The sequence below is a fragment of the Chiloscyllium punctatum genome, chromosome 38 (genome assembly GCF_047496795.1).
Source record: "Chiloscyllium punctatum isolate Juve2018m chromosome 38, sChiPun1.3, whole genome shotgun sequence".
In the NCBI taxonomy this organism is placed as follows: domain Eukaryota; kingdom Metazoa; phylum Chordata; class Chondrichthyes; order Orectolobiformes; family Hemiscylliidae; genus Chiloscyllium; species Chiloscyllium punctatum.
In genome coordinates, this window is record NC_092776.1 from 14,841,715 (window position 1) to 14,865,155 (window position 23,441).

A 23,441-nucleotide genomic window follows, 5' to 3' on the forward strand; every position below is an offset into this window, starting at 1 on the left:
CACATTCCCATCAGCTTTTGTTTCCAGCCATTGTGCCCCCAGGCCATTTAAGAATGATTCAGGCTGTAAATAAGCATCTCACATAGCTGTTAACCCATGTTACAGTGGCCGCTTCGCACACAGAACTGCCCTGCTGCTCCATTTTCCCATCCCTTTGCTGTAGCCTCAGGCCCTTCTCCTTTCTCTCACTCTCTCCTTATGCCCTCGATCTGCCCCAAGCCTAGAATATCCTTTCACTTTTTTTCCCAAAATGTGTGATTGCATTCCTACACATCTGACTTACAGTCACCCATTCCACATCTTTGCTCTCGTGATCAAAGCCGGACAAGAAAATAGTTTGCTTTCTCAGGCTTTGTTGGTTTAGGTTGGGGAGGTCGACACAATTAGGGCTCTTTAGCTGAAAGGCAAAATGATTGTGTGAACAGTTGATTCGTAAAGATCTTTGTGCCCCGTTTTCTCAAAAGATGGTGGAGCAGTTTTCTCAGGAATTGGCAAACTATTTCCCCTGCCCACCTGAGTAGCTACAAGGGTCAGGCCAGATCAACAGTCCAGCAGTCTGTGGCTGTGGAAACTAACATAGCTAAATTCAATTTACTCCCTTGTCCAATATAAACTGCTTTCCAGCAGAGGTCACTCATTGACCAGCTAGCAAGACCCCTAGCTGATTTTCCCTTCTAGCCACAGGGGTTGGTCCAGATTTATCAGCATGTTCAAAGAGGCTAAAGAAGTTGGGATTGTTTTCCATCCAGCAGAGAATGACAAGAGAGAATTCGATGTAGGTGTTCAAAATTATAAGGAATTACTGGGAAGAAGGCCAGGAACCAGAGGACACGATTGAAGATAATTGGCAAGAATCAAAGGGTCGATGAGGAGACATTCTTCTATGCACCAAGTTATGATTATAGAGTAGAATAGAATCCCTACAGTGTGAAAACAGGCCCTTCTGCCCAACAAGTCCACACTGACCCTCTGAAAAGAGTAACTCACCCAGACCCAATCCCCGAACCCTATATTTACCCCGATCAATGCACCTACCCTACACATCCCTGAACACCATGGGCAATTTAACATGGCAAATTCACCTAACCTGCACATCTTTGGATCGTAGGCGGAAACTGGGCACCCGGAGGAAACCCATGCAGAGAGTATGCAAACTCCACAGTCACCTGATGCTGGAATTGGACCTGGGTCCCTGGCGCTGAGTCAGCAGTGCTAATCACTGTGCCATTGTGCTGCCCTATCACAAATGTACTGCCTAAAAGGCCAGTGAAAGCAGGTCCAAATCTAACTATCAAGAGGAAATTTTATACAAACTTGAAAGTAAAAAAAAATCTGTAGGACTATGGGAAAAAAGTAGGTTTGTGAGACTAAACTAGCTCTGTCCTAGAGCTGAATGCCCTTCTTCTGTAAATATTCTAATCTGTGCTGATTTGGTTGAAAGGTTGTGCAGCAGCTACCTTCAACATTTTTTTTTTAAAAGAGATTCAAACCAAGACCCTCACACTGTGTAGGCCTCAGCACTGCATCATGTTTTATGGTAATCAGTCATCAGGATAATGGAGACCTCAGCCTGAGTCAGATTCCCCACTAAAATCTAAAACCATGCAAGAGTGTCTCTCAGCACAAGCTAAACCTTCCTGAAGAGGGACAATGGAAATATCAAATATGAGCCAGCCCAAACCCATTGCTGCACAGTGTGACAGGCAATTCAGCTGGTTGCAGATGGTTTCATGAGACATAGCACCATGATCACTTTCATGCTCATGTCCTTGTGGTATTTTATCATTGAACGAGTAAGCTTCCAATTTGAAAACACATCAGGAAAGGCAAGACTGCACTGATTTACAATAAACTCTGCAGCTTCACAGTGCTGGCAAAATTAAACTATTTAACTTGAGAGAAATGTTAATATTTCTTCAAGTGGTCATGAAAATAAGATCTGTCTTTTGCCTGCCCTAAATGAAATCAGCACTGGCTAAGAACTCAACTTGGGAACTTTGTATTCCACAGAGGTCAGTTCAGGTGCCAACTTAACTGCTGGACATGGCAAAGTACAATGCCTCCTTAGTGATAAAATAGACGTTACGCCTGACTGCCAAAGCTTACAGCTAAAGGGGCAGCACAATGGTTAGCACTATTGCTCACAGCATCAGGAACCTAGGTTCGAATCCAGCCTTGGGTGACCGTGTGGAGTTTGCATGTTCTTCCCGAGTCTACATGGGTTTCCTCCCAGAGTCCAAAAATTGCAGGCTAGATGGATTAACCATGGTAAATGCAGGGCTACAGAGTTAGGATGGAGGAATGGCTCTAGTGGGATGCTCTTTGGAGGGTTAGTACAGACTTGATGGACCAAATTTCTTCCTTCTGAACTGTAGGAATCTATTCTACAATTCTGTGAAAGAGTTGGCATTAAAGTGATGCTGAAAAATGCGTTGCTGGAAAAGCACAGCAGGTCAGGCAGCATCCAAGGAGCAGGAGAATCGATGTTTCGGGCATAAGCCCTTCTTCAGGAATGAAAAGTGATGCACTAGAGATAGAACAAGTCACCACCTATATGAGAGATGACAAATGCAATAAAAGTTCTAATTAATGGAACTTTGAAACAGTTAATTCAACACCCTCCAATTCCAACAATAATGTCACCAAAGCAAAGGGAATATAAAGCACCATTAAATCTAGCTCTATTACTTTTTTACTAGATTAACTTCATCAGGTTAATTTTTAACAAGCAGTAAGAACAGGATATAGTATGACAGCTCCTGAAGTATAAGTGACATCCCATAGGTTGTGTTCATTATTCCTTTGGTTTTCCCACCAACGAAGCGAGGTATCAGGTTAGTCCATTTCTGGGCTTCAAACACTGCTAGTTCAAATCTGAAGCCTCAGTGAAATCAATGTCTTATATATTTATATCAATTACTTGCTAGTTTGTTTGAATGATGTGATATGGCCGATTTAGAAAGATCTATTTTTACCCTGTTTTCTCATTGGTATATAAATCCTAAATAGGGAAAGCAAGGTACAATCAGCATAGTCCTACCGGATCATACACTGTTCTCTCGTTAGAGAGAGAGAGAGAGATGGCTAGTGGTAACCTTACCTGAGGATCACCATGAGAAAGAGGTTGAGAAGGATGGATCTTCACGGTACCTTCAGCAGTGTGGGAATTTTATTTGTTTTTTTAAATTAATTCATAGGATGTGGATATTGCTGGCAAGGCCAGCATTCATTGACTATCCCTGACCGTCCAACACATTGGACAACCACATTGCTGTGCGTCTGGAGTCAAGAGAGTAGGTCAGACCAGGTAAGGATGACAGTTTCCTTCCCTAAAGGACGTTAATGAACTAGATGGATTAATCCTGACAATCAGTAATGGATTAATGGTGACCATTAGACACTTAATTCCAGATTTTTATTGAATTCAAATTCCACCCACTGCCATGTTGGTATTCAAACCCAGGTCTCCAAAACATTACCTGCATGTCCAGATTAATAGTCGAGTGATAATACTACTAAGCCATCGCCTCCCCATTGAAGTCATGCTGTTGGCATCACTCTACGAAACAAACTAATCGTCCATGTCAAATGAGCTAACAACCCCCTTCCTCATTGCCTAACCAACAACTGATCAAGAACAGTTTGAAGTGTGTGTAAATTAAACGTGAACATTGACTTAAACTTCTGTACTTCAAACGCCTTCATACAAACATAAGCTATCCATGAAAACTTAAAGGTTTGGACATTCTTACACCAATAAATTAAAAATCGGGTACATCAGGAATTTTAACTTAAACTTCACGTCTTGTCTCAGAACAGTAATTCCCTGTGCTGCACTCCTATCTGTAATCATAAGAGTTGGGAAACAGATGCAGTGAGCTCACTAGTTCTGCCCTGAAAGAAGAATTTGCACTTTCACAGCATCTTATCACATTTTTGAGAAATATTTCAAAACACTATATACAATTACTCATTCCGAAATACAGTCACCATTTAAATGGCCACTTTGGACACCGCAAGATTCTACAAGCAACAATGAAATGAATGAGTCAATTAACCTGATTTTGCTTTGGTGACCAGCCAACAACCAGGGTCTTCAAATTGTGCCAAAGTACTATGTCTTTTCTTTTAAGAAAGAAATGCACCTTAGCCACATGGGTCCTCGGTTTATCACCTCACCAAAAATGTTTTTCTAATGTCAAACTACTGCACTGGTCCTGCAACATGTGTTGCCTGTTTCATCTGCTCATGAACTGTAACTGAATCCACAACCTTGTAACTCAGGAGCAAGCATGCTGCCAAATTAACTAAGCCCAACACAAAATAACAAAACAAAAAGGAACCCGAGAGATAAAAACAAGTTCTAATTTAAAAATCTGTTTTCTGGCATCTGGTTAAAACTTTAGAAACTCAACTAATGCCACTGGGGATAAAAGGTAGAATTACAAGGAAAATAAGCATAAATGATTACAGGCTGACTTAAACCAGGGAGGTCAGGTTATCAAATACACTGAGGTAAAAACAATGACTGCAGATGCTGGAAACCAGATTCTGGATTAGTGGTGCTGGAAGAGCACAGCAGTTCAGGCAGCATCTGAGGAGTAGTAAAATCGACGTTTCAGGCAAAAGCCCTTCATCAGGAATGTACCCTGCTGAAGGACTTTTGCCCAAAACGTCAAATTTACTGCTCCTCGGCTGCTGCCTGAACTGCTGTGCTCTTCCAGCACCACTAGTCCAGTATCAAATACACTGAGTTGGTTCTTAATGTAAAGTGTGTTAGTGATGCATGCAATTTGATGACAACATACAAATTAGATGCAGCAGTAGCTCCTTCAGTAGCAGTAGATCCAGGGCTAGGACAACATGTGATCACAGGAAGATTGTCCCATATACCTGACAGACAAAAACTATGAGGAGTTTTTTTTTAGATTAGATTACTTACAGTGTGGAAACAGGCCCTACGGCCCAACAAGTCCACACCGACCCACCGAAGCGTAACCCACCCATACCCCTACATCTACGGGCAATTTAGCATGGCCAATTCACCTGACCTGCACATCTTGGGACTGTGGGAGGAAACTGGAGCACCCGGAGGAAACCCACGCAGACACGGGAGAACGTGCAAACTCCACACAGTCAGTCGCCTGAGGCAGGAATTGAACCCGGGTCTCTGGCGCTGTGAGGCAGCAGTGCTAACCACTGTGCCACCGTGCCGCCCAGAGTTAATGCTCTAATCAAAATTCTGTCATTCTCATGCTCCTCAAGGCAAAAACCTTCACTCTTGCACTTCTCATTGTCACTCATGGGTTCACTAATCAACTTATGAGCAGCAAACTTAGGAGAGAACTAATATCTTTAGTGAAGCATTTGGGAGGATAAGTGGCTGCAGGGATCTCGGTCTGCTGAGCCCAAGCCTCAGGAGTTGCCAGGGGTCCAGGAGCCCAGTTCAGGATTACAGACATTTTGTGTGTGTGTGTGTGTGTGTGTGTGTGTGAGGGGGGGGGGGGGGCTGCTGCTGGGGTTAAAGTTGGAAGGGGGAGGAGGCTAGAAACCAGGAGAAGGAGGAAGCTGAAACAGGGGTTGTGGAGGGACGGGGTAGCACGGGGTGGGGTGGGGGGGGGGGGGGTGGGACATGAATGACGGGACAGACAAGCAGCAAGTTGGAAGAACACAGCACATCAGACAGCATCAGGAGCTGGAGAAGTCAGTATTTCAGGTGTGACTCTTCTTCAGACCTGGGGTGGGTGTAAGGGGAGCTGCAGATAAAGTCCGGGGGGGGTGGTTTAGGTGGGGAGAGGGATGAGGTGGAGAGATAGTGATAAGTGAACACTGGTAGAGGGTATGACCTAGTTGGTCAATGGGAGAAATGAATCCGGGACAGCTGGAAGGGTCGGGTCAGAGGAATGGTGGGGGGGGCGGGCTAGAAAGGGAGCCAGGGATGGGAAGAAAGGTTATTTGAAATTGGAGAGCTCAAATGTTGAGTTCTCTGGGCTGTAGGCTGCCCAGGGTTTGCTCCACCAATTTGCAGTCTGATTCGCTGTGGCAATGGAGGAGGTAGAGGATAGTCATGTCAGAAAGGGAGTAGGAAGGGGAATTAAAATGGGCAAAGACTGGGAGGTCTGGTCAGCCCCTGCGGGCATGTCTGACATGCTCAGTCCTGAGTTTACATTTGGTCTCACTGATGTAGAGAAGACCACATCGCAAGAACTGAATACACTAAACTAGGTTGGAGAAGAGGCAGGTAAACCTCTGTCTCACCTGGAAGGACTGTTTGGAGCCCTGGATGGAGGTGAGGGGGGTGCTATGTTGGCAGGTTTTGCAGCTTTCATTGTTGCAGGGGAAGGTACCAGTAGGTTCAGTGGGTGTGGTGGGGAGAGTGGCACAATCCAAGGATTGGCAAAGGAAATGATCCTTGCGGAAGGCAGAGAGGGATGGGGAAGGGAAGATGTTCTTGGTGACGGGGTCTTGGAGTTGGTGGATGTGTTAAAGGATGATATATTGGATGCGGAGACTGGTGGGGTGGTAGGTGAGGACAAGGGGCCCCTGTATTTATTGGGTTGTGTGAGGGGAGTTTAGAGCGGTGGAGCAGGGAATGGAGGAGGTGCGGTGGAGGGCTGTCTGGATGACAGAGTGGGGAAAAGCACATTGTTCAAAATAGGTGGCCATCTGGGATGCTGGAGAGTGGAATGTCTCCCCAATGGAGGTGGAGGAACTGTGAAATGGGATGGAATTCTTGCAGAATACTGAGTTGGAGGAGGTGTAGTCGAGGTAGTTATGGCAATCTGTGGGTTTATAGTAAACATCCATCTGTAGACTATCGCCGGAGATAGAAATGAAGAGGTCAAGAAAGGGAGGGAGGTGTCCGAAATAGAACAAGTAAATTTGAGAATGGGGTGGGAGTTGTGGGCAAAGTCGATGAACTGCTCCAGTTCAGCCCGGCTGCAGGTCGCTGCACCGATGCAAAGTGTTGGGGCACAGTGCCTGTGTAGTTACTGAAGAGGGACTGTTTGACTTAACTGATAAAAAGGCAGGTGTAGCTAGGGCCCAACCAGGTGCCCATGGCCACCCCCAGGATTTGGAAGAAGTGGGAAGGAAAAGTTATTAAGGGTGAGGATGAGTTCAGCAAGGTGGAGGAGGGTATTGGTGGAGGGGAACTGGATGGGTCTGTTGGAGAGGAAGAAGCTGACGGCCTGAAAGCCATCCTTGTGGGGCATGGACATGTATAAACACTGCAGGTCAATAGTGAAGATAAACCACTGGGGGCTGGGGATATGGAAGTTACTGAAGAGGTGGCGAGCATAGTTAGTGTCACGGATGTAGGTGGGAAGTGTTTGGACCAAGGGGGAAGAGAATGGAGGGAAGATAGGAAGAAATAAGTTGAGTGGGGCATGAGCATGTAGAGACGATGGGTCAGCCAGGGTAAGTGGGCTTCTGGGTCTTGGGAAGCAGGTAGAACTAGTGGTGCAGGGTTGGAGGCAGTGGAGGGAAGATCATTGGAGGCAATGAGGTCATGGACCCCCCCCCCAAAAACCTTCCCCTGCAATGGTAAAAGATGCAAAACCTGCTGGCACACCACCCCCAACTCCATCCAGGGCCCCGAACAGTCCTTCCAGGTGAGACAGAGGTTCACCTGCCTCTCTTCCAACCTAGTTTACTGTATCTGGTGCGCCTGTTATGGTCTTCTCTACACCAATGAGACTAAATGTTAACATAGGGCGTATTTTGCCAAGCACGTGGGTCGGGCCCGCAGGGGCCGACCTGGCCTCCCAGTCACTGCCCATTTTAATTCCCCTTCCCACTCCCTTTTTACATGACCATCCTCAGTCTCCTCCATTGCCACAGCAAATCAGACTGCAAATTGCAGGAACAACACCTCATCTTCTGCCTGGGCAGTCTACAGCCTGGAAGACTCAAACAGGTCGTACCCTCTACCTGTGTTCACTAATCACTACCTCACCGTCTCGCCCCTCTCCCCATCCAAAACCCTCCCCCACTGCTCCTTTTATCTGCAGCTCCCGTTACACCTCCAGTCCTGAAGAAGGGTTACGCCCGAAATGTTGACTTCTCCAACTTCTGATGCTGCCTGGCTTTCTGTATTCTGTCAGCGTGCTGCATATGACTGCTTTGGGTTCCAGCATCTGCAGTTTTTTTTGTCTCTAACTATGAATGATGGGGTAGCAAGTGCGAGGGAGGGGAGGCAGGAAAGAGGTCATGAGAGTGTGAGAGGAAGATAAAGGCTGCAGAGAGAGATCAGTTTAAACCAGTCAACAAAAGAATAGTTAGTTAGCTGGGAGCCAAAAGAACTTAAAATTGCAGGTAACAAATTCCTTGCAAATGAATGTGATACCTCCAAGCTGCATGCATTCAGTAGCTACATGAGGGAAATGTAGTGAAGCACTAGAAATATTGTAACTGCCTGGTCAAACCATTCCAGCTTTGTGCATATATTACGGAAAAATACTGAACATAACCTCACTATTTGTGCAAGATGTCTTTAGGATGGCTCTTGGTACAGAAATTATTTTGACAACAGGCCGATTTCAAAGAAGTGAAGCTAGTTACATAAAATGAACAACCAAGTTGTGTACAATTGTCTGACTGAGCCATGATCATAAAGTGTACCAATGATCTTAATAAATAGAAGCATAGAGCACAAAAACAAGTATTTTTATTGAACCTGGATAAAAACAGTTTGATTGCACTGTGACAATGGCTTTTAATTCTGACCATCAGAAGAAGGAGGCTTTGTCGACATTTCAGCAATGTATGAGAACCGGTCCAGAGACAAGGGATGAGAGATGCTCAATTATTTTCCTCATAGCTATGAAGCCTGAGTAAATTTAATGGAGATGCATAAATTTGTGAAGGATTTAGATGGAATAAACAGAAACTGCTTCCAGTGGCTAAAGGACCGATAATTAGATGGCACAGCGACAGAATACAAAAGCAGGGAGGTTATGTCAAACTTATACAAATCAGACTTCAGCTAAAGTACTGTGCATAGTTCCGGGTTTCACACAATAGGAAGGATGTGAATACATTAGAGATAGTGCAGAAGTAGTTTAGGAAAATGGTTTCAAGGAGGAGACACTGCGGTAACCAGGAAAGACAGGAAACGCCTTGAAGTGTGTATGCTACTGAATGATATAGGTTGGTTGATCCAGTGAGCAGAGCAATGACCGATGATGTTTAACCCGGATAAGTACAAGATGATGCACACAGGAAGAAGTAGCAAGGTGTAGGAGTATTTAACGAATGGCAGTTCACTGAGTAGCTCCAAGGAACAGAGGGATCTTGAGGCAATTATTCCAGATCCCTGAAGTTGGCACAGCACTTGAATAGGATAGTGTCGAGAGTGTGGTACTGGAAACGCACAGCAGGTCAGGCAGCATCCAAGGAGCAAGAAAAATCGACGTTTCGGGCAAAAGCCCTTCATTAGGGATTGGACAGGATAGGACTTGAATAGGTTAATAAAGAAGGCAAATGGGACAGAGTATAAAAGCAAGGAGATAATGTTGGAGTTATACAGAGCATTGGTCAGGCCATATCCAGAGTACTGTATACAGTTCTGGTCACCTCACTACAGGAAGGATGAGACTGTAGTGGAGGGGATACAGAGAAGGTTCACCAGGATGTTGCCTGGCTTGGAACAATTTAGCTTGACTGAGAGACTTGATTGGTTTGGATCACTTTCTTCAGAGCAGAGAAGGCTGGGGGAGATACTTGATTGAGGTGTCCAAGATTATGAGGGGCATGGATGGGGTGAGGACAGAGTAGATGCTCCCCTTGATTTGAGGGGTCAATCATGAGGGGCATAGCTTTGGACTAAGGGACAGGAGATCCAGAGATTTGAGAAAAAAAAATGTTTTCACTCAGAGGGTGGTGGACATCTGGATTGCACTGCCTGGGAAGGTAGTGGAGACCAAAAACCTTAAACTTTAAAAAAAATATTTGGATGAGCAGTTGAAATATCATAACATTCAAGGATATGGGACAAGTGAACGAAATTGGGATTAGCGCATCTTTAGTGCAGTTATGTCAATGGGCTGAAGGACCTTTTCTGTGCTGTGTGACTAAGTTGGGACTGTTTTCTTTGGAGAGGAGAATCCGAAGAGGTGATCTGATATGTAAGTTTTCAAAACAATGAAGGGTCTAAACAAAGTAGATAGACAGAAACTTTCTACTCGTGAATGGATCAAAAAACAGAGAGCACAATTTTAAAGAGTCTTAGAAAAGAAGCAAATTATCTTCATCAGCATCTTAGATGCACAACCCTTTATATATAAAGTGGCAGGTTCAAACAGTGAAGATATACATCATAAATTGAGAATTTCAAGTATTTGCTGATCAACTTGTACTGATCCACCATTTGATTCATACAAAGACCATCTTGCCTTTGGCTTCCCCATTATTTTTAAGAGGGTGCTGGATTTGCACATGAAGTGCCCATTAAGTTTTCCGAAGAAAGCTAAGGCTTGCCATTAAGTCTGCAAGTAACGTCTTAACCACATAACTATTAATGCAACCTCTCTAGCCCAGAAAGAAGCAATATGGAGTCTTGTTCAGCTTTACTATCAATAAATAACTCTGCAAAGGACATTTGAATTGAAGGGTTCACAGAAAAGGTCTAAAGGGCCAGGCACAGGTTGTGATCCCAAGATCTTGCTGAACTGGGGCAATGGCTTGAGGTCTGGCTTGACTACCAGTCTGAGAGTCACCACAAATAAGCAAGGCAGGGCAAGATATGTGATGCAGAAAAATCAAAACAAAACAAAAAGCAAACCTTCTAAAGACACGGGATTCAATTTTGCAAAACATTTAAAGTTATGATTTATTTTTTCAAAAAGACTAGGAACTTGTTTCCTTCTCTGCTATCTCCGAGCTTTCCATGTCCCATGAAACATCAATTCAATTCCCATTAAATTGCTCACCACCCAAATTTCCTTCTTGGCTCCCCTATTAGCTTTTATTTAGTGGTACCCCTTCATCAGATGTTGGCCCTCTCTCCATCAAATCTGCTATCATCTCCCATCTCCACAATAAACAATTCTTGAAGCTTAAAATCTTAACTAAAACCAAATTCATGCCATCACGAAACAGCCTATTTCCAAAACTATAAAATCACCAGTCTTCACCCGTCTCAGCATATCTGCTGTTGAAATATTCATCCCTGCCTTCCTTACTGAGAAATTTGTTAATTCTAACACACTCCTGGCTCACCCCCCACATTCTACCTTCCATAAATTTGTCCAAACATTTACAGCCCATGTCCTTACATGCATCTAGTCCCCATATCCCCCTTGCACTCAACCTTGACCTACACTGGCTCCCAGTCAGGCAATGTCTCAGTTTTAAAAATTCTCATCCTGGTTCTCCTCCACCACCAAATCCAAGTCACCTCTTGCCTGGAGCAAGAATGCCTCATCTTCCACCTTGGGACCCTCCCCCCAAGTGGTATCAACATCGACTTCACTGTTTTCCTCTCCTCCCCTCTCCCCACTTCATCCCAGATCCAACCAACTCGGCACCACCCTCTTAAACTGTCTGACCTGTCTGTCTTCCTTCCCACCTATCCGCTCCACCTTCCCTTCTGACCTATCACCATCACCTCCCACCTGCATCTATCTATCTATCTATCTATCACCTGGAAAAGCACAGCCACTGGAACGTCCTGATGAAGGGGTTATGCTCGAAATGTCGACTCTCTTGCTCCTCAGATGCTGTCTAACCAGCTATGTTTTTTGACTCTGATCTGCAGTCCTAACTTTCTCCATTAAATTCTCAGCTATTACAAGGGGGCATAGCTTTAAATTAAGGGGGGGTAGATATAGGACTGATGTTAGGGGTAGGTTCTTCACTCAGCGAGTCGTAAGTTCATGGAATGCCCTGCCAGTAGCAGTGGTGGACTCTCCCTCTTTATGGGTATTTAAGCGGGCATTGGGTAGGTATATGGAGGATAGTGGGTTAGTGTAGGTTAGGTGGGCTTGGATCGGCACAACATTGAGGGCCGAAGGGCCTGTACTGCGCTGTATTCTTCTATGTTCTATGTAAATATGGCCTCCTGGCTACCTCACCCCCACCCTCCTATTTATCTCTCAGCCCCCTTCCCCACCTCCCACACCCCACATTCCTGATGAAGGGCTTATGCCCGAAATGTCGATTGTCCTGTTCCTCGGATGCTGCCTGACCTGCTGTTCTTTTCCAACACCACTCTTTTGGACTGATCTCCAGCATCTGCAGTCCTCGCTTTCTCTTAGAGGGATATGGGCCAAATTGGACTAGATCTGTTTACGCCGGCTGGTCAGCATGGATGGGTTGGGCCGAAAGGTCTGCTTCCCTGCTGTGTGACTCTAACTCAAAATCCCAACTGCAGCTTTGAGAACATCTAGCACCTGCAATGACTGGCTCCCAACTGCAGCTCCCTCATGCGAATTCCTGAAACCGCCCGCCCTTCCTTAACCTCCGAACAGTCCGACGTGAAACTGAAAATTAAAGTCGCCAACGGCCTTTCTCCGTCTCAAAACTCAAACAAAAATAGAATAATTCAAAACAAACTCCGTGGGAATTAGTGACTTTTTTTTTTCCAAAGTTAAGAACTGACTCGAGTTCGCGATGCAGAAGACTTAATATTTTATTCGCATGGACGATCGCGTCAGGAAAATTAAACGATAAAAGGCTGCGATTTTTAAAAAGTTATTTTATGTGAAAAATATATTTTTAACGTATAAAAAGTTTGGTTGAAGCGTTCTGGTTCAATCGGTAACCAAGCAGATTAGCAGTATGGTCGCAGGGTCCGCAAGGCTAAGGTAGGCCTCACCTCCACTCTGCAAGGAAAATAAGGTCGTTAATTTTAAAATGTTTCCTTACGTGTCTCTGCCGAGCCTGGTAATACCGGTGTTGAGGGAGACTTTAGCTATCCTCCTCCAGAGTGTGTCCCTGCTGATGAGGGAGTGAAATTTCTTGCAGACCTGGGCCAACCTGCCAAGGGTCTGGGTGTCAGAGTAAGAGAAGAGCAGCAGGAGAATGTCTTCAGGCAGTTGATGCAAGAGCAGCACCAACATTATCCCCACTCACAATCCAGTGTAAAATTATAACGGGCAAAAAAGAAAAGTGAAATAATCCTCCTCGTTCTGCATTTACTCCCATGTTCTCCCTTCTTTCCTTTCACCTTCCACTGCTGGCCATTTGCAATGAGACACAACTCGTGTCACATGTGTGGATGAGGATTGTACTTCCTCATGTCATGCATGCAATTGCAAGGTTTTTAAAGAATCTTTACTCCCCGGGACATTCATTATTTCCTTTACCACGGGAGGGTGGCAAGGAATGTTTATAAACAGATAGAGCTGCATTTATGGAGTAGTTAAATCACATTTCAAACCATTCTAAAACATATCACATACAGTGAATTTTAAAGTTAAAAATCAGACAACATTACTTATGGTCCATTAGGTTTATTTGAAAGTACCAGCTTTCAGAGCGCTATTCCTTGATCAGGTGAGGCAGAATCATAAGACACAGAATTTGTAGCAAATGATCACAGTGTCATGCACATGCAATTAAAATGATATATTGAACAAATGTAGATTGCTGTTCAGCCTTTCATCTTTTAGAATGGGTTGCAGTTTTGGTTCATTAATATGTAATTTTAAAACAGTGTACCTTTAATTTCACTTGTTCATTTCTAAACCATTTATTTTTATATTTCATATAAATATAAAATGTCAATTATGGTTCAGTTGGTAGTATCAATCTCACATCTAAGTCACAAGGTTCAGTGTTCGAGATCCAGTCGGAGGTTTCACCACAAAATCAAAGGTGACACTCTAGTGCACGACTTAGAGAGTACTGCTCTGTGAGAGATGCCATCTATTGGGAATGTTAAACCAAAATCCTACCTGTCTGCTCAGGTAGATGTAAAAAATATCCCATGACACTAATGCACAGAAGAACTACCAGAACAATATCCACTACATTGAACCAGTATTTATCCCCAATCACCAACACAGACATTGATTCTCAGTTTATTATTACTGTTTTTTGGACTATAGCAGAACTTGCTATTGTGCTTTTCCAAATTATGACAGTGACTACAAAATCTTTTAAGCCGTTTAAAAATGCTGTGTAAATTCAGATCTTTCTTTACAATTTAGAAGATTTTATGCATCTTAAAGAGTGTACAATATGTATCTTTATTCATCCCATAGATATACATTTAAAAATGTTGCTTTAGCTGTTTAAGCAGTAATCAATATCTTTGAATATAACAAGGTGTTGAGAAAAAGGATGATATTTTCAAAACTATATTCAGAGACAAATTTACTTGATTTAAAAAGTATTTTTTATCTTTTTTTCCCTGAGGATGTTCTTTCTATATGAAATATATATATATAGAATAGTATATTCTTTATATACTATAGCTCTCATATACTTTTCTAATCAGTTTTCTGTTTCATCTTTCTGCAGAAATAGACTATTCAACAAAGTACATTGAAGGAGTGCACCATCGAACTGGCTGTTCATCATATGTGAGCTGAAGTATTTAATGTCCTCTAATTGAATTTCATCATGACTGCTATTATTATCACCACTACTAAGATATTATATGAAACCTTCTCCTTCAAGGCATTTCACAGAAGTACACTTTTTAAAAACATTGTCATACCAAAGAAGGATGTATTAGAATGGATAACTGCAAGATTGGTTGAACAAATGGATTTTCAGGAAGGTATGAGAGGGAGTCCAAAGTTTAGAAAGTATATTCCAGAACACCATGTACCTGTCATGGGATTCCAAGAGGAAAGAGAAATCATAAGAAAGACTTGCACTTTGCACCATGTTTCATGACCTCAGGACAACGCAAATCTCTTTACAACCAATTAAGTATTTTGAAGACGACTGTTGTTATGCAGAAAGCACAGTAGCCAATTGAGCACAGTAAGATCCCACAAACAGCCATGTAAGAATGACAATGACCAGTTGATCTGGAAAACAATCAGATATACAGAAACATGATCCTGTAACAGAGTAATTGTCCAATCCTAGATTCTAGGCCAGTTACTTTTGCAATCAATAACTTCCCATGGAGTAGAAAGTGAATGATATGAAAATAAGGGCAAATGTACATTTGCATTATATTTACATAAAGAGCTAGAGATGCATTGCATTATTTTGAAAGTATATCCATTATTACGTAAGTAAAGACACTATCTATCTATGTAACTTATTTTTCTAATCAACCTGTTCAGCGATGTTATTACACACCTCTGAAGCAAGTGAGACTTGAACCCTGGTTTCTCTGTCCAGCAGTAGAGTCACTACCATTGTGCCACAAGAGGGATGAGAGAAATTACAGCAATTACATTACTGTTCTGTTGCTGGTGGTTGAGGGATAAACGTGGGCCAGTTTACTTTCCCTTCCACTTCTTCCTCAAGTAGGATCTTTCAGACTGTGTTACATCAAGCCCATGGCTCAGAAACAGGACTTTAGGTCCAACTGGTCTAAACCAGTGCTTTTGCTGTGCACATGCATCCTTCCATCCTTCTTCAATCAAGCCTATCAGCACAACTCCCTATTTCTTACTCCCGGATAAAAGAATAAGATTTATCTCTGACAGATAAGACCTCAGTTTAATATTACCACCAACAACAAAGCACATCCTTAGTACTGCACTGAACTGTCATCTCAAATATATACTAAAGGCTTTGAGAGAAGTATGAATTCAAGCTCCTGACTCAGAAACAAGTGTGCTACTGTTTTACCCGAAGAGAATGTCTCCCCTTTTGATGTTTGTTGCCAACCAGAAAATGCTCAACAATGTGATTTAAATAAGCTGGAGCAACAACCAAAAACCTCAGTTGTACCAGAAACTAAGCAACGAACACCATCAGTGCAACATGTTTCATCTCTAGTTGGGTCTACTCTCTAAGGGACTGTGTGGTGAAGGCGAAACAGTTCTGGAATGCAGATGATTGAGAGGAAAATCTTTTGTGAACTTATAAGTTGTCCACTCTCACACAAGCCCTCAGCTCTAAGCAAATGCCAACCAATAGAGAACTTCCAAAGCAGTCGGGGAAGAAACCGGAAAAGTCACATCAGAAGACTCTAGTTGCATTGCTTGAAAATAGTGATCCTTTCATGAAAGTTGAGTAACAGATGATGGAACATTCTCTGACCTTTTCACAGTATATTAACTCAGCACATTCCAGAGCTCTGTCATATCACAAAATGTTCCCTCTTCCTATCAGTGTCCACCCACACTCATCATGGGAAGAAAACATCAAAAATTAATCAGGCAGAAACAGGATTTCACTGTGTAAGATCAGTCACTCACACAGTTATGAGACCTCACTGTTTAAGATCAGACAAAGTTAAAAATCACACAACATCAGGTTATAGTCTGACAGGTTTATTTGGAGGCACTAACTTTCAAAGCACTACTTCTTCATTAGGTGTTTGTGAAGAATTTATAGCAAAAGATTACAGTGTCATGCAGCTGAAATGGTAAACCTAGATTAAGTCTTTCATCTTTTAGAATGGTTTGCTTGTTTTGGTTCTTTACTATGTAAATCCCAGAACTTCTTTTAAGTCACATTCTCAAGATAACAGGTTTTCTAACAAAAGGTGCCATCTAAACTCAGACAATACATTAAAGGTGTGAGGTTAAAGTCTGTCTCTGTCCCAATCTTGAGTCAGACTGGTTGTATTTCTAAAGTGGTTTTCTTGGAATATTACATGGATTGACTAGGTTATGCATTTTTTGAGTAAAATAAAACATATATTCAAATATAATTCTGCAGATCTAAATTCACCCCATAAACTTATATGTGTGCATGTGCAGGAGAGACAGAGTGAGTATGTGCGTGTGGGTTTGAGTGTGTGTTTGCATATGTGTAAGCTTGGTAATGTGTGTGTGTGAGTGTGATGGGGTATAAGCCAGTGAAAGTGTGCATGCGTGGGTGTGAGTATGGAGGGTATATGTGTATGTGTGTGTATGAGAGAGAACTTGTGTGTGGGAGTGGGAGTATGTAAGAGTGTATATGCTTGCGTGTGTGTGTGTGTGTGTGTGTGTGAGAGAGAAAGAGAGTATCGTGCAATGAGGTTGCCTGTAGTGTGACATGAACCCAAGGTCCCAGTTGAAGCCATCCTCATGGGTACTGAACTTGGCTAACAGACTCTGCTCGGCCACTTTGAGTTGTTGCCTGTCCTGAAGTCCACCTTGGAGGATGGTCACCCGAAGGTCCCAGGCTGAATGACCCGGACCGCTGAAGTGTTTCTCAACTGGGAGGGAACATCTCTGCCTGCTGATTGTTGTGCAGTGTCTATTCATCCATTGTCAAATTATAATTAGACAGTTGCAGTGTCTGCCTGTCTTGAATCAGTCAGCGTCACAGTTACATATTCTCAATTTTAATGATTAATCAGTTAGTGAGCTTTGAGAAGATTTGTAGCTCATACTGAGGTTCTGGATGTAGGTTTGCTCGCTGAGATGGAAGATTCATTTTCAGACGTTTTGTCACCATACTAGGGAACATCATCAGTGAGCCTCGGGATGAAGCACTGGTGGTATGGCCCGCTTTTTATTTATGTGTTTAGGTTTCCTTGGGTTGGTGATGTCATTTCCTGTGGTGATGTAATTTCCTGTTCTTTTTGTCAGGGGATGGTAAATGGGATCCAAGTCAATGTGTTTGTTGATAGAGTTCCAGTTGGATTGCCATGCTGGTGATTGTTGTGCAATGTCTGTTTTACTGTGTTGGTGGGTTTGTGGGCTACCATGGTGTCAAAAGGTCTGAGTAGTCCGGCAGTCATTTCTGAGATGTCTTTGATGTAGGGGAGAATGTCTAGGGTTTCTGGACGTGTCTTGTCTGCTTGTTTGGGTTTGTTGCTGAGAAATTGGTGAACTGTATTCATTGGATTCTGGATTAGTGGTGCTGGAAGAGCACAGCAGTTCAGGCAGCATCCAAGGAGCTTCGAAATCGAAGTTTGGGGCGAAAGCCCTTCATACCTGTTCTTTCTGATCAATCACTTGATTACAGTATATTACTGTTTAGGGTTAGTCAGTAACATAGTTACAGGGTCTCTCTGTAAAGGATGAGTCACTCACTCAATTATGGTGGCAGTTGGGGCAGCACAGTGGTTAGCACTACTGCCTCACAGCGCCAGGAAAGCAAGTTTTATTTCACAGTGTCTGTGTGGAGTTTGCACATTCTCCCTGTGTCTGTGTGGGTTTCTTCCAGGTGCTCCGGTTTCTTCCCACAGTCCAAAGATGGGCAGGTGGGATGGATTAGCCATGCTAGATTACTCACTGTGTCCAGGGATGTGCAAGCTAGGTAGATTAGCCATGGGAAATGCAGGGTTACAGGGAAAGGGTAAGGGGGTGGGTCTGGGTCAGGTGCTTTTCAGAGGTTCTATGTATAGAACATAGAACATAGAACAATACAGCACAGAACAGGCCCTTCGGCCCACGATGTTGTGCTGAACATTTGTCCTAGCTTAAGCACCCATCCATGTACCTATCCAATTGCCGCTTAAAGGTCGCCAATGATTCTGACTCTGCCACTCCCACAGGCAGCGCATTCCATGCCCCCACCACTCTCTGGGTAAAGGACCTACCCCTGACATCCCTCCTATACCTTCCACCCTTCACCTTGAATTTATGTCCCCTTGTAACACTCTGTTGTACCTGGGGGAAAAGTTTCTGACTGTCTACTCTATCTATTCCTCTGATCATCTTATAAACCTCTATCAAGTCACTCTTCCTCCTTCGCCGTTCCAACGAGAAAAGGCCGAGAACTCTCAACCTATCCTCGTATGACCTATTCTCCATTCCAGGCAACATCCTGGCAAATCTTCTCTGCACCCTCTCCAAAGCTTCCACATCTTTCCTAAAGTGAGGCGACCAGAACTGCACACAGTACTCCAAATGTGGCCTTACCAAGGTCTGTACAGCTGCAACATCACTTTACGATTCTTGAATTCAATTCCTCTGCTAATGAACGCTAATACACCATAGGCCTTCTTACAAGCTCGATCCACCTGAGTGGCAACTTTCAAAGATCTATGAACATAGACACCAAGATCCCTCTGCTCCTCCACCTTACTAAGAACCCTACTGTTAACCCTGTATTCTGCATTCTTATTTGTCCTTCCAAAATGGACAACCTCACACTTCACAGGGTTGCACTCCTTCTGCCACTCCTCAGCTCAGCTCTGCATCATATCTAAGTCCCTTTGCTGCCGACAACAGCCCTCCTCACTATCCACAACTCCACCAATCTAAATATCGTCTGCAAATTTACTGACCCACCCTTCAACTCCCTCTTCCAAGTCATTAATAAAAATTACAAACAGCAGAGGACTCAGAACTGATCCCTGCGGAACTTCACTTGTAACTGGGCTCCAGGCTGAATATTTACCATCTACCACCACTCTCTGACTTCGACCAGTTAGCCAGTTTTCTATCCAACTGGCCAAATTTCCCTCTATCCCATGCCTCCTGACTTTCAGCATAAGCCTACCATGCCTTATCAAATGCCTTACTAAAATCCATGTACACTACATCCACTGCTCTACCCTCATCCACATGCTTGGTCACCTCCTCAAAGAATTCAATAAGATTTGTAAGGCAAGACCTACCCTTCACAAATCCGTGCTTGCTGTCCCTAATCAAGCAGTATCTTTCCAGATACTCATAAATCCTATCCCTCAGTACCCTTTCCATTACTTTGCCTCCCACCGAAGTAAGACTAACTGGCCTGTAATTCCCTGAGTTATCCCTATTCCCTTTTTTGAACAGGGGCACAACATTCGCCACTCACCAGTCCCCTGGTACCACCCCCGTTGACAGTGAAGACGAAAAGATCATTGCCAACGGTTCTGCAATTTCCTCTCTTGCTTCCCACATAATCCTAGGATATATCCCGTCAGGCCCAGGGGACTTGTCTATCCTCAAGTTGTTCAAAATGTCCAACACATTTTCCTTCCTAACAAGTATCTCTTCTAGCTTACCAGTCCGTTTCACACTCTCCTTTTCAACAATACGGTCCCTTTCGTTTGTAAATACTGAAGAAAAGTACTCATTCAAAACCTCTCCTATCTCTTCCGACTCAATACACAGTCTCCCACTACTGTCCTTGATCGGACCTACCCTCATTCTCATCATTCTCATGTTTCTCATATACGCATAAAATGCCTTGGGGTTATCCTTTATCCTATCTGCCAAAGATTTTTCATGCCCTCTCTTAGCTCTCCTAATCCCTTTCTTCAGCTCCCTTCTGGCTATCCTGTATCCCTCCAATGCTCTGTCTAAACCTTGTTTCCTCAACCTTATGTAAGCCACCTTCTTCCTCTTTACAAGACATTCAACCTCCCTCATCAACCAAGGTTCCCTCACACGACCATCTCTTTCCTGCCTGACAGGTACATACATATCAAGGACACGTCATATCTGTTCCTTGAAAAAGTTCCACATTTCCACGACATCCTTCCCTGACAGCCTATGCTCCCAACTTATGCTCCTCAGATCCTGTCTTACAGCATCGTATTTACCCTTCCCCCAGTTGTAAAACCTACTCTGTTGCACGCACCTATCTCTCTCCATAACCAAGGTGAAAGTCACAGAATTGTGGTCACCATCACCAAAATGTTCACCCACTAACAAGCCCATCACTTGTCCCGGTTCGTTACCAAGTACCAAATCCAATATGGCCTCCCCTCTGGTTGGACAATCTACATTCTGAGTTAGAAAAGCTTCCTGGACACACTGCACAAACACCGCCCCATCCAATCTACTTGATCTAAAGAGCTTCCAATCAATATTTGGGAAGTTGAAATCGCCCATGACTACTACCCTGTGGCTTCTGCACCTTTCCAAAATCTGTTTCCCATCTGTTTCTCCACATCTCTGCTGCTATTGGAGGGCCTATAGTAAATACCCAACAAGGTGACTGCTCCTTTCCTATTTCTGACTTCAGCCCATACTACCTCCAAAGGCAGATCCCCCTCGAACTGCCTTTCTGCAGCCGTTATACCATTTCTAATTAGCAATGCCACCCCCCTCCTTTTTTACCACCCTCCCTAATCTTACTGAAACATCTGTAACCAGGAACCTCCAACAACCATTCCTGTCCCTCCTCTATCCACGTTTCCATGATGGCCACAATTGGATTTGATGTGCCGAATGGCCTGCTTCTACACTGTCGGAATATTTTTATTGTACAAGATCTAGAATTGGACAATCACTCTGTTATAGGATCTGCCTGCATAGGATCATTCTGTCACACAGTTGCTGGATCTCATTGTGTATGAGCCGTCAGTCATGCAGTTACAGGGTCCCATTGTTTAGGATCAGTAAGCCATCCAGTTACAAGATCACTGTTTAGGATCAGTCACTACTTTGGGTAGGAATGTAATAGGGGTCTGAGCAATGTGGGCTATAGCAAAATGTTTGGTAGAATTGCAAAAGTCCAATGAGTCCTATTGCAACATTGGCAACATTTTGCTGTATCTTTTGTGGTTTTGCCAAACAATGAGGTGAGTTTCTCACTAAGAAGCAGTGAATTGCCACTTTGTTTTGAGTGGGGTGGAAGTATGGCTTGTTAAACGCCTTTTTAGCAGCAAAGGAAAAACAGAAATTTGATAGAAAACTCAGCAGGTCTAGAGACAACTATAGAGAGAAAGCAGAGTCAACGTTTTGGGTCAATAGAACTGACCTGAACTTCATCAGAACATGAAATTGGCCAGCAGGTTTCCTGTCTTCTGACTATCTCCTTTCTTAAACAGGGGTGTCACATTAGCCATTTTCCAGTCCTCTGGACCCTCCCTGACTCCAGTGTTTCCTGAAATATTGCCACCAATACCTCCATAATCTCCTCAGCAGTGTCCTTCAGAGCTGTAGGGTTGGTTCATTTGGTCCAGGTAATTTAGTCACCTTCAGATCTTTCGGCATCCTCAGTGGTTAGCACTGCTGCCTCACTGTGCCAGGGACCCTCAGGTGACTGTGTGGAGTTTGCACTTTGCACCCTTATGTGCGTGTGGGTGGGTTTCCTCAAGGTGCACTGGCTTCCTTCCCCTGTTCAAAAATGGATTAGCTTGCTAAATTGCCCATAGTGTCCAGGGATGTGCAGACTAGGTGAGTAAGCCATAGTAAATGCAAGGATACAGAGATAGGGTAGTGGGTCTGGGTGGGATGGTCTTCAGAGGGTCAGTGTGGACTCAGTGGGCCAAATGGCCTCCTTCCACACCATGGGGATTCAATGATTCTTTGTTTCTTAGAGGGGTGTGCTGGTCATCACTATGTCTCTGACCCTCTTGAAATTCTAGTATGCTACTGGTGTTTTGCATTGTGGAAACTAATGCAACAGTTCCACTGTCATTTCTTTGTTCCCCGTTACTACTTCCCGAGCTTCATTTTCCGCTGGTCCAATGCCCACTCTTACCTCCCTCCTAACTTTTAGGTATCTAAAATAACTCTTGCAATCTTTTTTATTATATTACTAGCTATCTTACTCTCGTATTTCCTCTTCTCCCCCCAGTTGCTTTTTTTTTAAGTTATCCTCTGATGAACTTTAAAGGCTTCCTAATCCTCTGGCTTCCCATTAATCTTCACCACATTGTATGCTTTTTGTTTTGCTTTTATGCTGTCCCTGCTTTCCCTTGTCACATGGTTGCCTCATCACCCCCTTAGTATGTTTTTTTCTTACTTAGGATGAATTTCTGCTGTGCCTCCTGAATTGCCCCCAGAATCTCCTGCCATTACTCCCATCTTCCCTGTTAGGCCCCTTCCAATTAAATCTGGCCAGCTTCTCCCTTATGTTTTTATAGTAACACTTACTCAGTTTTAATACCACTACATCTGATTCCAGCTTCTCCCTCTCAAACTACAGAGTGAATTACATCATATTATGGTCACTAAGGGTTCCTTCACCTTAAGCTGTCTAGTCAAGTCTGCCTCATTACACATCACCAAATCCAGAATTGCCTATGCCTGCTGGGGTCTACCACAAGCTGTCCCAAATAAAATCTCAGACATTCCATGAATTACCTTTCTTGTGATCTGCAACCAACATGGTTTCCCCAGTCCACCTGCATATTCAAGTCCTCCATTCTTATTGTAACAGTGCCTTTCCTACATGCCTTTTCTATCCCCTGATTAATTTTCTCCTTTCATCCTGACTACTGCCAAAAGACCTGCACACAATTCCCATAGGGGTCTTTATTCCTTTGCTATTCCTCAATTCTACCCACACAGATTCTAAATGTTCTAATGAACATCACTTCTACTATTGATTTAATTTGATTTCTTACTAAGAAGTCAACCCTGTCCCCTCTGCCTGTCCTTTTTATATGATATGTATCCTTGGGTATATAGTTCCCAACCCTGATCCACTTGCAGCCAAATCTCTGTAATACCCACAATATTGTACCTGCTAATTTCAATCTG

At 43.5% G+C, this 23,441-nt stretch overlaps 1 protein-coding gene and 1 long non-coding RNA gene across 5 annotated transcripts in view; one reads left to right on the forward strand and one right to left on the reverse strand.

The window, feature by feature from the left end:
* The window catches only part of fbxw4 (F-box and WD repeat domain containing 4), a 146,170-nt gene extending 132,948 nt beyond the window's left edge, over positions 1-13,222 (reverse strand). For all 3 annotated transcript variants that reach the window (XM_072557234.1, XM_072557233.1, XM_072557232.1), the window contains exon 1: positions 12,868-13,222. In XM_072557234.1, the coding sequence (XP_072413335.1) occupies positions 12,868-13,061 (194 nt within the window). In that variant the 5' untranslated portion in view covers positions 13,062-13,222. The remainder of the gene's footprint in view (positions 1-12,867) is intronic.
* The window catches only part of LOC140463375 (uncharacterized), a 62,062-nt gene continuing 51,084 nt past the window's right edge, over positions 12,464-23,441 (forward strand). The window contains exons 1-2 of one of the 2 annotated variants that reach the window (XR_011954664.1): positions 12,464-12,806; positions 14,467-14,728. This is a non-coding gene — a long non-coding RNA (uncharacterized lncRNA). Of the gene's footprint in view, positions 12,807-14,466; positions 16,793-23,441 lie in introns of those variants that run through there. The other variant, XR_011954663.1, reaches the window with a different exon arrangement.